General features: G+C 34.4%; 1 protein-coding gene across 1 annotated transcript; it reads left to right on the plus strand.

The window, feature by feature from the left end:
* The first annotated feature begins 2,162 nt into the window (after positions 1-2,162).
* Positions 2,163-8,719, plus strand: LOC133528181 (uncharacterized). The gene is made up of 4 exons (XM_061865444.1): positions 2,163-2,268; positions 2,928-3,026; positions 4,805-4,890; positions 7,960-8,719. The coding sequence occupies exons 2-4, from the start codon at positions 2,939-2,941 to the stop codon at positions 8,143-8,145; spliced, it is 360 nt and encodes a 119-aa protein (XP_061721428.1). The 5' UTR covers positions 2,163-2,268; positions 2,928-2,938; the 3' UTR covers positions 8,146-8,719.
* Positions 8,720-14,231: the final 5,512 nt, after the last annotated feature.

Genomic DNA, 14,231 nt, shown 5'->3' on the forward strand with positions numbered 1-14,231 from the left:
GTGTCGCTGACCGGCCGGCCGCGGCCCGGGGCGGGCCGGGCGCGTAACAAGGTATGCTCGCGCGTCTTGGCTATATACTTTTGCTGTAATTTGTTTACCTAAATTAAGATTTATTTTTGTTGACTCGTAGGAAAAATATTGTATGCAACGTTGTATAAGTAGGTCAAAAAATTCTCGTGGCGTATTCCTTTACAATGTTCGCCTACGCCTTCGGCTCCGGCTCACATTGTAACTCACGCCACTCGCCTTTTTTGACCCTTCTTATACCACTGTTGCATAAAATACTATTTTGTTGTAAATCATTTTATAAGCTCGTGGTTTATAAAGTAAATTCATAATGTTATGACGGGTCTGTCTGTGCATTATTTCACCTCATTTTTTAAATAGATGCTGATTATTAATAACAAAAATACAAATATCTCTTATGTATAAGCAGTCAAGTGTCAGCTGTCTACCTCTGATATAAATATACCACGTTCTAGCTTATAGCTAGTTATTTATGTTTTCGGTGATATATTTTAGGTTTATACCTAGGTTGTTGATTTCACTTCTCGAAAACCACATTGTTCCGCGCATAATATGTCAAACTTTGTCAAAAAATTACTTAGTCGAGTATAAAAAACCTTCTCGAATATTTTTGATATTATACGAGTAGGTATCAATGCAATGGGTCTGTAATTGCCTGGATCCTGACAGTCACCTTTTTTAAAGAGTGGTTTAACTATGGATACTTTTAGTTATTTTGGAAACACTCCTTCTACAAATGACAAGTTTATAACATGAGCCAGTGGAATACAGATAAAGTAAGCAGATAGTTTTATAAGTTTTGTGATAATATCATCATATCCAGTCGCCTTGCTATTATTTAAGGACATTATAATTTTATATACTTTCTGGTCGCTAACAGGGTTTAAAAATATTGTGGTTTGGTTTACCGAGAATTCGATTCTATGTAAAGAAGATTGGTGAGAATAAACATTTCGCAAAGGCAGACTACGTATAAAATAACTAACTTAATTTAAGCCCAGGAATGCACCCTTCAAACTAACGAAGTTCATTAAAACACGGTATTTAGTTCGGGGTGTCGTTGAATAGAACTTTTTTGAGTGTGAGAGAAAAGTTTCAGTCAGCATAAAATGTAATATCCAATTAAATAAATTAGTTACCGAATTTAGCTTGAAATAGATTAAATACAATAAAAAAAGAAAAAGCATATTTTCTTAAACATATTGCACGTGTAGATTTTAATTTTATAAGAAAAACCAGCCGTGGCACAGTCCGGTCAGGCTAGCTAAAGGTTCCGCAGACGCTACTACAAACTTATTCATGAAATCACACAGACACATTACGAAGCAACGAAGGCATTAGCCAAGATGACAATTGTTGATAGAAAACAACAATCTAACCTTAAATTGTGTATAAAATGTATACAGCATTCGCTACGTAAACTCGCGATATTTCCATATTATTGTAGTTCCGATTAGTGTAAAAAAGTAACGTTAACTGTTTAAACATTTCTAAGTATTGAAAAAATGATAACAATAAACGAACAGTCACTACAGCTTAGCTACTCAAAAAAATAGTAGATTTTCTATCTTTTCGGAACAGTCAAATGTACTGTTTTGTTCGATAGGCTCATATGGAACTTTCATGCAATTTTTCATTCAACGTTCATGGAATTTCAATTGTTTTAAACGGTTTTTGTTTCTAAGTGCACTCCTATAAATAAGAGTGCCGTTCCTTAAATCGTTTAAATATTAATTAAAATTAGTTTTTCTTAACCAATTAATTGTTGAATAACCAATTAATTGCTTATATCTGTAAATCATTCTGTTACTTACTAATTTAATTACTTAATTCTTTAGCGTTAGATCGCTTAGAATGTTTTGTCAATCGTAATTGTGTAAGCCTACGATACAGGCCTAGCCTAGTGTAGGGATCAGGAAACATATATATCATATATACATGTATATATGATAAGTCATATACAGTTGTAGAAATTACAATGTTTATAAATGTATTTTCTTTCTTTGGAAACCTGTGAAAAGAACTGTTTATAAATAAGATAAATAAAACTGTGGTACCCAAGCAATTAACATATTTATCGGTTTATATACCTACAAATATAATGTGACATGGCGTGTTTTATATGGTTTACATGTAATTATGATAGGAAAGTACTTAATCATACCCGACTATAAATTAGTAACCCATTTTAAGGAATCTTTTTAGACGCTTCACCCTAATACTACAATAATTTAAGCATTGGTAAGTAAATTTGCATTTTATGTACACGTTATTATAGAAGTGTTTAAGAGGGAATTATACCACGTGATAGACCATACAAAAAGAGAAAATGTTTTTCCTCTTCTGAATATTTTCCAATCTCCATGATTTTTAGTATGTTATTGACACAATGAAAAACTAGGTTTACAGGTTTTTTTTTTCAAAATTTGCAAAACAAAGAAAATATATTTTTCTCTTTTTTTAAAGCGAAACCTATAAACCTAAACTATAATAATATTATGCTGAAGCGATCGACATCAAAATTATTTGTTAAGATTTAGTTAGTGGAAACCTTTTCTCCCGAAATGGAAATTCATAGAAAAAGTACCGTTATTTCGCTATAATTGCATAAAAAAAAAACCTCTAATATAAATATTTAGGGTCAATCTTACACAGGTGACCTAGCCCCAAGGAGCCTCAAATACCCAAACTACGAGTACGTACGTAGAGCTAGTACTATGGTGGCAAGGTGGCAATCACTATTTCTCCTTAAGTACATAGTTTTATCCAGATCCAACAGGTTTCCATAGCCATACAGGGTGGGAATGCTGCCAGCATAATGGGAACTTTTGGGCCGGGCTTCTTGTAGGGTGGGGATGGGCGTTAATTATTATTTTTATTGTGTTGTTGTTTTCATTCAGCTCGCAACATCATGGAACCGAAAAATTTGCTTACACCGGTACTGGGTCTACTGTTAATTGCGAATTATGTGACTGCCATTCAATGGGACTACGAGTTTGGTAAGTGTCAATAGGTTTCTTATCAATCATTAATTACTAAAGAGACCACTTAAAACTTTGTAATATAGGGAGTTATTAACATTTTAATTATGATAAAGTTTTAATCAGACATATAAAACAAATTAAACTCTAACTAAAATAACTTGTAGTTTTATTTATTTTTAGATTTAGATTTTAAGTTTACTAAATTACCAAAATAAGACTAAGTACCTACTTAAGCCTCTAGTTCATACGAATGCAACTTAAATTTAAAACAAATAATTTTATCAAATAGTGACAAGTTTCATATCAATTATTTATTACCTACTTGTAATACAGTTAGCTATTATTTTATTTAAAATTTTTAGAATTAAGTTTTGTACTACTTCGCTCCGTGCATCACTGTGGCACCGCCCCAGAGGATGTGCGACATAATCCTATTTTACAGTTGGCAGCTGCCAAATAGTATTAAGATGTCATGTCATTTTATATGTAAAGATACCTATACCTATTTGTAATGATTCTGACACTTAGAGACATTTACATATCTAAGTCAATTTAAATTTAAATTTGCAATTTAGTTATTTATAGGTTTACTCCTTACGAATATTATGTTGTCGCGTTTATTTGGCGCTATGCCGTCTTTAATGTAACATACAAGCACAAATGTTGTATCTCACTGTTTTTTTTTTAATTTTAATACAGCCCGGCAGCTTGGACATGCCATGCTCGCTTAAAGTGGTCTTTGCTTAAGTGCCAATTACATCCACACTTCATCAGGTATGATATCAGACCCGATTTCGGGCCCGAGTTATATAATAATATTTTTCCGTTTCACCAAATATCAGCACACCGTTTACAATGTTTGAAATGTAAAAAATATGGTTCATATGTAAACATAACAAACATTTAACATTTTTGGCATTATGTCTCTAACAAAGTATTTTTTATATTTCAAATATTGTTAACGATGTGCTGATATTCCGTGAAACGAAAACGATTATCAGCCCCGAAATCGGGAAGTGTGGATGTAATTGGCGCTTTACGGTGGCGTCGTTGATCGGTTCGCCACTATTCCGAATGAAGATTGAGGGAGGCGATGGCTGAGATTCGCGTCATACTCGTGAACGGGTGCTGTTTGCTGAGACGGGCCGTTTAAGCCCTCACGGGCTATATGTTATGTTATAAGTATGTAACTTTACTTTTGAGTGGCATTGTGGGCATTAACGTGAAACACTTCTTTCGGTTCTTGTGTGTTGTTTTTTAATTATTTCTATAAGAATTCAAGTCTTGGTGGCCCTTTACATCTCAACTAGGGTGCGGGTGTACATAGGCTACGAAGATTGCCTACCATCGGGCGGGCCGCATGCTATTTTGCCACCGACGTAGTATAAAAAAAATATCTCTGTCACTTATTAGAGCCTTTTATATTTCTACAGAATTTTAGTATTTGTTGTTTGTATTTTTTTATCAATTTCATTTATTCCATATTTGTATTTTTTTAAAGTGCCCAGTGGTCTATTTGTTGAACAAATGTTTGATCGATGATGAGCAGTTCATAATAAAATAATGTTTGTTACAGATGTTTACAATTTTGGTTACCTACCAAATTTATACCGGCATGAATACGAGTATGTTATAAATAAATTTGCACTCGAAACGTCGGAATTAAAAGTGACAAAGTAAATTAGCGTTAGACCCGGTATAAATATTATGTGTTTAAAATGCGCAAGTTATAAATGTATTTTAAAATGTATTTCTTATTAAATTGGGTTTAATATTTCAATGTAACGTTTCAGGTAAAAAGAACGAATACACTGCTGGGCTTATCGAAAAGGAGGGCGAAATTGGATCATTCTCGTATCGCAATTCTTATAAGTTGGACGTAAGTATAATCCACTTGAACAAATTAAATTTAGCTACTTAAGATAACTTAGATGGTCTGATTTCAATTTTTTGGCGATTTTTTTATTCTTTAGCTTTGGATACAATTTGGCTGGGTTGATGAGAACTCCCAATTTAAAACTAAAATAATCGAATTATCAGTTGATTTACGAAAAAAGAACGATGGAAGGTTTTTCTAAAACGTAGTGATTATATGCTCTTTGGGTTTTTCAAGACACGACCCAATTCGAACAATGATTCTATGAGATAATTGCGGTTCGATACCGATTTGTTATTTTCAAAAGTGACGTTTTTGGTTAGAGAAATGTCACTTTTGATACTGATAGATCGTTATCGCACCGCAGTGATCCCTTAGAAGCATTTTTCTTATACGGCCTACAGATGTTAAAATTGCGCTTTACAACTAATGCAGAATAGAGAATGTTAAGTATTTATACTTACACCAAATTTTATCCAATCTGGCGAAGAAAAATCAACAACAAATTGAAAAGCGCCCCAGATACCATTTAATTATTGATGGAAATCATAAATAAAAATATTATATTTTTTAATAACAGTGAATTTTCAAGTGCCCTGATCTAGGTTTATGTATAAGAGGCTTTTGATTTTGGATAGTATAGATTATCATAAGTATTTTTTGTCAATATTTATTATATTTTTTTTCCAAAATCTCTGTACCTTTGCCAAAATCTGAATGAACATTAATCCCATCATCGCCATTAAAAAAGTTAGGGAAGGTCTTCTTCGACCATTTTATTTACAATGCACTATGTAATAGTAGTTTATGTGACTGCTACATAATAAAAGTGACGAACGAAGTGAGTTTCTTAAAAGGATCACACGAGTGTTTTAATGCCTAATTATGTACAGTTACATACACTATTTTATCTACACACATATTATATACTTTCTATTATATATTCACTAACCCAAATTACAGCCAACATTGGGGCATCGCTGCTCTCTTGGCGGAACTCGCGGATATGTGGTGGCGTCACCGGAATATTTTTACCGCTCATTTTACACGAAACTTTTGCTATATAGTAAACACCCCTATAATGGAACAGGCACCAGTAATGGGATGGTATAGACAAATCCTGTAAAACTACTATTTACCATCAGTTTTTAATTGCTGGCAACATTTAACCATACAGAAGAGCCAAACAGAATGCTTAAGTTTAATATTTGATTGATATTTGTTAGTTTGAAAATTAAATGCGCCATACATCCCATGACTGGAGCAAAAAACCATAGTTTTAATTGGTTAATATTTATAGCTTTCAATAAATACATAGAAAATATAAAGGACGAATTGGACATTAAACTTTTAAAGCATAAAGCGGTAGAAGTTTTACAGATATCAATGAAATATCAAAAATACTCCAAATTTTCTCTTAAATGTCCCATGATTGGTGCCGTTAACATAATTAGGTACTTTAAAAACAACAAAAAAATAATAATTTTATACTTAAAACTAAATAAAAGATAAACTGTACGCCAGATGGCGGTAAATGGACCCGGCTACGTCCTTAAACCACGTCCAAGACAGAGTATGGGCATTGTGAGTGTCATCTCGCTTAGTGTGGTAGGCCACATCACAGCGGATGTCATTCCAGATCTAGAGCAGAGCCCAACTGGGGAAGTACCTCCACCTTACAGAAAACCGCAGCCAAATAACACTAGACCCTACTCATAGTGTTGTGTTCCTGCCGGTAAGGTTGCCAGAGCTCAACGAGGGGGGGGGGGGGGCGTTCGGTACAAACTAACATGCTACATATATCAAAATTGTATGCAATTGACATTTCATTTCGAACAAAAAGGCATCTCGACTCATATTAGAATAGAGGTCAAATCGAATTGCTTTTTTATTCAGAGATGTTCCAAATTTGAATGTCATAACCAAATCGATTTTGATGTAGTTATGAAGCAATTACAACATCATCACAGATTAGAAATTAGTTGTAAAAACCGGCCAAGACCATGTCGGGCCACGCTCAGTGTAGGGTTCCGTAGTTACTCTTCCGTCACAATAAGCTAAACTGGAGCTTAAAGTATAGTAAATTGTTAACCAAGGGATGAAACGGAACCTTTCACCCGAGTTAAACAAATAGGCAAATTTGCATAATCAGTACCTAATTAAAGTAAGTTTTTTTACTATGAAGGGAAAACTTTTTGCGATAACTCAAAAACAGCTAAACTGATCATGTCCGCTATAGTTTTCATTTAATGTCTTTCTTAAGCTCTACTTCCACGATTTCTTTCATATTTTTTGGACCTATGGTTCAAAAGTTAGAGGGGGGGGACACATTTTTTTTTTCTTTCGGATCGATTATCTCCGAATATATTCACTTTATCAAAAAATGTTTCTTGAAAACCCCTATTAGTTTTGAGAGACCTTTCCAACGATACCCCACACTCTAGGGTTGAAGCGAAAAAAAAAAATTCACCCCCACTTTACGTGTAGGGGAGGTACACTAAAAAAAAATTTTTTTTTAGATTTTATTGTACGACTTTATCGGCTTTATTGATTTATATATCCATGCCAAATTTCAGCTTTCTAGCACTAACGACCACGGAGCAAAGTCTCGGACAGACAGACAGACAGACAGACAGACGGACATGGCGAAACTATAAGGGTTCCGTTTTATGCCATTTGGCTACGGAACCCTAAAAAACAGTTTATCGTAATGTTGGCCATTATTTACGGATTTTGAAGACATCATAGAGGGTTTATGATATGTGTGTAGATAAAATAAATTACGAGTATTTTAAAGTTCCTCTGTATACCACGGGCTGGCCCAAAAAATATTAGAACAAAAAAATTTGAAATATTTTTACAAACTACTGTCATTAAAATTAAAACTACACAATCAATTAACAAACGAAACATCGATCTTCGAAATGTTCTCCTTTCGCTTTAAAATACGACAGTTTCCTATATTTTACGTAAGTAGTAAAAAAAGTAACGTATTTTTTGGGCCAAACTGTCTGTAGTGCCTGATAATGATAATCATTCACAGCACATTTACCTACTTTAAAATGTTTCTAGGTGCCGGAATTATCTGTGGTCACACATATCAGAGTAACAGTATGGTCTCTCAGCCCACCAAAAGTGGATTACGATTGGAACACTAACACTGTATCCATCGTTTACTCTTTCATACAAATTACAATCAGCACATTCAAAATTCACGTCGAGGGTATTCCCTACATTGTTAAAGAAATAAAGGGTTAATAGGGTTAAAAATATATTTCATCTCGTCAGTTTCTTCATCTACATATCGACCGAAAGACATCCACTAACAAATAATTCTTGCGAGGATCTCCACAATGACGGTCGTATGCTGATTTTGATCAAGTTAACGGTCCTTCCAGTTTAAGAACTTTACACAATGGCTATGGTCACCTAATCACCATGCAACCTGGACAACGGCTCGTAATCATAGTTTGGTAATTATTTTAAAATGAATGGAGTTTTAAATACACGAAATAATTGCCGCCCTCAAAACCCCGGGTAATATAATGCCTTCCACTAGCCACTAGCAACTTCGGGTGATGTCAATACATCCGTAGTTCTGAAGATCTACTCACTCAAATTCGATATCGTGTGTAGCTGCACTGCAGTAAGAGCCACGGGTCTTCTTGTGAAGTCCTTTGTACGCGACAATTTTTTTTTTTTTTCTGATGTATATATTTTTCACCATATTGAGGTGTACCTGAGATTAAGGTGCAAGATTAAGCATGTCTTTGACGTCGGCTGTGGGTACACAGTCATTATTTGGGTTCATTAAAGGCGTTTAAACATTGTACTGGCAAATATTTTTATTTCCCAATTTATTCCTTCAATGCAAAATAAGTGTAGACTTATTATTAACGTGTACTTTGAACTTTGTAGCCACTTAAGGCTGCTTTTCTACTGCAGAGATGAGAGGAGACGTACGGGAATCGACCAGCCTTGTTGGTTGTAATCCGATAAGAGATATGGTGAGGTACGGTATATTTTACAACCAATGTTATTGGTTGATTCCTCACGTTTCATCTCATTTCCGCCTCAGTCCAAAGGCAGCCTAACCTAAGTACTTAGTACTTATTAACCTTTTGAACGCCAAGAACACCTAAAGGCGTCGTTACTAGTCGTGCCCAGCGCGCTACGAACAACTGTAGGTTTTATGGCGGACGCTGTCAATGTAACCTTCACACTTTCAAGTAAGGTTTACATTAGCTCGCTCGCGCCCGGGAGCTTGGCGTTTGAGTGATATAAAACGACATAAAACGTTCAGAATGTAGCGACCAGAAGGATAAAGCTATTATGATAAGCATTGTTTGAAATTTTGAATCGGGCTACGGCCCTAGGCCTTGGTTTCTCCAGGGGTCGGCAAACTTTTGAGATGAAGAGCCTATCTAAGTAGAAATCACCAGTATTAAAAATCAAAAAGAATCAGTTGTACCTACAGCAGGGTCCAAAAGTGCATGGACAAGTTATGAATGAAATATACATAGTTATATAAATAAATATAGATAGTTCAGATGCTATTGTTAATTTAAAAAATCGTTAGCCGGTTGTATCGCGGTGGTAAGAACGTCAGCTGGTCGCATTAACATGTAAAAAATAAGCGCTTTACCTTTTTGTGATATATGTAGCCTATCATCAGGCGTTCCAAATAAACGGTTACGCAATTTACACATTACGCATACTTAGCGGACATAAAGTGGTAAGGCGCGTTTTATTTACATGTTCATTTTTGACGGTCTTTCCACCGTGATACAACCGGCTGACTGTTTTTTTTAAATTCATGATGGCATCTAAACTATCATCTGATAAAGTATCAGCCGGGAGGCGATGACTAACGATATATGCTCCTGGCCCGCGGTTTAATCATAATAATTTTTTGTTTTATTCTTTTATTTATTTAGGGACTTTTAATCTAAAGATTATGCCAGTCCCATCGTACCTAATATCATTTTCTAATATCATTTTTTTCTAAACTGAATAGTTTGCGCGAGAGACACTTCCAAAGTGAAAAAAAGTTGGTTCCCCCCCTCCTGTAACTTCTAAAATAACAGAATGAAAAATCTAAAAAAAATATATGATATACATTACCATGCAAACTTCCACCGAAAATTAGTTTGAACCAGATCTAGTAAGTAGTTTTTAGGGTTCCGTAGCCAAATGGCAAAAAACGGAACCCTTATAGATTCGTCATGTCCGTCTGTCTGTCCGATTCTGTCACAGCCACTTTTTTCCGAAACTATAAGAGCTGTACTGTTCAAACTTGGTAAGTAGATGTATTCTATGAACCGCATTAGGATGTTTACACAAAAATAGAAAAAAAAAACAATAAATTTTGGGGGTTCCCCATACTTAGAACTGAAACTCAAAAAATCTTTTTTCATCAAACCCATACGTGTGGGGTATCTATGGATAGGTCTTCAAAAATGATATTGAGGTTTCTAATATCATTTTTTTCTAAAATGAATAGTTTGCGCGAGAGACACTTCCAAAGTGGTAAAATGTGTGTCCCCCCCCCCCGTAACTTCTAAAATAACAGAATGAAAAATCTAAAAAAAATATATGATATACATTGCCATGTAAACTTCCACCGAAAATTGGTTTGAACGAGATCTAGTAAGTAGTTTTTTTTTAATACGTCATGAAATTAAAAAAAAAAAAAATTTTTCATCATACCCATACGTGTGGGGTATCTATGGATAGGTCTTCAAAAATGATATTAATGTTTCTAATATCATTTTTTTCTAAACTGAATAGTTTGCGCGAGAGAACCTTCCAAAGTGACAAAAAGTGTGGCCCCCCCCCCCCCCCCCGTAACTTCTAAACTAACAGAATGAAAAATCTAAAAAAAATATATGATATACATTGCCATGTAAACTTCCACCGAAAATTGGTTTGAACGAGATCTAGTAAGTAGTTTTTTTTTAATACGTCATGAAATTAAAAAAAAAAATTTTTTTTTCATCATACCCATACGTGTGGGGTATCTATGGATAGGTCTTCAAAAATGATATTAATGTTTCTAATATCATTTTTTTCTAAACTGAATAGTTTGCGCGAGAGAACCTTCCAAAGTGAAAAAAAGTGTGTCCCCCCCCCTGTAACTTCTAAAATAACAGAATGAAAAATCTAAAAAAAATATTTGATATACATTACCATGCAAACTTTTACCGAAAATTGTTTTGTACGAGATCTAGTGAGTAGTTTTTTTTTAATAAGTCATAAAATTAAAAAAAAATTTTTTTCATCAAACATATATGTGTAAGGTATGTATGGATAGGTCTTCAAAAATGATAGTTAGGTTCCTAATATCATTTTTTTCTAAACTGAATAGTTTGCGCGAGAGACACTTCCAAAGTGGTAAAATGTGTGTCCAAAGTGGTAAAATGTTGAACAAGATCTAGTAAGAAGATTTTTTTTAATACGTCTTAAATTGTACGGAACCCTTCATGCGCGAGTCCGACTCGCACTTGGCCGCTTTTTTTTTTAATAAGTCATAAAATATAAATAATTTTTTTTTTCATCAAACCCATACGTGTGGGGTATTTACGGATAGGTCTTCAAAAATGGTATTGAGGTTTCTAATATCATTTTTTTCTAAACTGAATAGTTTGCGCCAGAGACACTTCCAAAGTGGTAAAATGTGTGTCCAAAGTGGTAAAATGTTGAACGAGATGTAGTAAGTAGATTTTTGTTCTAAGAACAAAGAACAAAGGCGTGCACGACCACAGATAAAATAAGGCGCACCCTTATTTTTCGCCGAATTATTTGACGAGTTTTGTTTTAAAGAAATTTTTTGTTAGAAAAATCGCATCCCACATTTTTGTTACTATTAATTTTGTTTCTTCGGTTAATCATTTCATAGAAACATACTATGCAACTTTATTAAAATTCGTAATATTTCTTGAAAGATTTTTAAATAAAATAAAGTACTCATTGTACAATATTTATCCATTGAGTATTACTTGTACGACACTACAGTTCACAGAATATTGTTTTCAACTATTATTACTTCACTAAATTACCTTTCACCTAGTATTCACCGAAATGAAACACACTTCAAGTTTACATTTTTAGAAAACCTAAAATATCTGGCAACAGTTCGTTATTTGAGGGTCGCAGTCCTAACCTAACCTAACCCACTTTTCTGGCAACATATCGCTGTCTTGCGTGTGAATGAAACAAAATGAGAATATATTCTCATTTTGTTTCATTCAATATCGACAATATAAAACAGAACAGAATCAAGCAAATTGGGTTAGGTTAGGTTAGAACTGTGACCCCCAAGACAGCGAAGTGTTGCCAGTGAAGTGGGTTAGGTTAGAACTGCGACACGCAAGACAGCGACATGTTGCCAGAAAAGTGGGTTAGGTTAGGTTAGGACTGCGACCCTCAAATAACGAACTGTTGCCAGAAAAGTAGGTTAGGTTAGGTTAGAACTGCGACCCTCAAAACAACGAACTGTTGACAGAAAAGTGGGTTAGGTTAGAACTGCGACCCATTAAAATAAATACATTTCAGAATAGTAGAATCGAAATAAAAATATACTTTAATTATAGTTAACATTTATTATAGTATGCGAATAACAAAGCAAAAATAAGACTTTACCCGCAATATTTTAACTAACCAATTACCTTCCGTACTTTTTACAATTTGGTATGCGTTCCGATACACGACTTTGCACTGATTTTCGGCCAAACAAAAATATATATGAAGAATAGTTTAATAATGTTATTTTATGAATTAAATTTTCGTCTAAATAACTGTTCTGTATCTTAAATATTGGTAAACCTTCTACATATCGATGTTTCTGTGAAATAAAATCACATGAACAAAGTATCCTTAGGATAAAATTATTTTTTATTTAATTCTGTGAAATCTAACTATTTCGAAGTAAAATTATTTGAATTGAATATTCTGTGTAAATATTATTTTACATTATGAAACTATTTAAAAAAAAATCTGTAAAACAAAAATCTTCGGATAAATTGGCGATAAAACAAAGGTAAGTAAACCATAAAATAATGACTTGAATTTTGACAACCCTGAATAGCCGACAGGGATAGTCCCGTAAATTAGAAAGGGACAGCATGAATCGACCCTGAATCGCTGTCAAACTTCGGTTTTGTAGGAAGTGTCGTTTCTGTACGGTAGTACTATTATTTATTCTGTGCTATGGGTTTAATGCATGTTTAATTTAATGTGACTCCAGTCAAAACATTACACAGAAACTTTACTATCGGCCCGATTGTACGATTGGCCGCCGACATATATACAGCAACTAGCTTCTGTGTGCGACTTCTTTTGCGTGGAATGTTGATGATTATTGATAAAACGCTTTCCTTCCTCTGCCCATATCATTAAAATCCTATGCCCTTCCTCGGGCCCCACACTATCTCCTAACCAAATTTTATCAACATTTTATTGAATTTAGACACTACACCTCCAAATCTTATTAGGGTTCCGTAGCCAAATGGCAAAAAACGGAACCCTTATAGATTCGTCATATCCGTTTGTCTGTCCGATTATTAGTATTAGTACTCTGACATTGGGGACCTTTTATGTATATCTCCAGGTTTAATGTAGGTATTATTAACCATAGAGACTATACATCTCTTTTGTATTGTAGTAATTATTTATTTTAAGATTATTATTGTAATGTTTACCCAAGTATTGGCTGTTGTATTTATAAATGTTGTATTTATTGGACCCGGGTATGTCCTTAAACTACGTCCAAAAGAGAGGTATGGGCAATGTGAATGTCATCTCGCCTTGTGTGGTAGGGCATAGCACAGCAGATGTCATTCCAGATCTAGAGCAGAGCCCAACTGGGGAAGTACCTCCACCTTACAGAAAACCGCAGCCAAATAACACTTGACCCTACTCATAGTGTTGTGTTCCTGCCGGTGAGTAAGGTTGCCAGAGCTCAACGAGGGGGGTGGGGTTAGGGTCGGCAACGCGCATGTAACTCCTCTGGAGTTGAAGGTGTACATAGGCTACGGAGACTGCTTACCATCAGGCAGGCCGTATGCTTGTTTTTCACTATGTCATGTTACTATAAATGATGTATTGACTTGTAAAGAGCCCTTGAAGTCTACTTGCAGAATAAGTTTTTGAATTAGTTCAGCCGGATGAAGCAGACATATAGAGTTATTTTCGCATTATAATATTATTAGGAATTCTTTATCCTGACTGTGGTAGTAATTAGTAAAAATTTTCATGGGTTTTATGCATAAGTACAAACATAATATGTATAACGTCATGGCGTGTTTTATATGGTTTATTTGTAATTATGATAGAAAGGTAGGTAC

This window comes from Cydia pomonella, chromosome 19 (assembly GCF_033807575.1).
Source record: "Cydia pomonella isolate Wapato2018A chromosome 19, ilCydPomo1, whole genome shotgun sequence".
In the NCBI taxonomy this organism is placed as follows: Eukaryota; Metazoa; Arthropoda; class Insecta; order Lepidoptera; family Tortricidae; genus Cydia; species Cydia pomonella.

Coding starts and splice junctions, on each gene's coding strand:
- LOC133528181 (XM_061865444.1), top strand. CDS start 2,939: ATGGAACCGAAAAATTTGCTTACACCGGTACTGGGTCTACTGTTAATT. Junction 3,027..4,804: donor TCAATGGGACTACGAGTTTG/GTAAGTGTCAAT, acceptor GTAACGTTTCAG/GTAAAAAGAACGAATACACT. Junction 4,891..7,959: donor GCAATTCTTATAAGTTGGAC/GTAAGTATAATC, acceptor AAATGTTTCTAG/GTGCCGGAATTATCTGTGGT.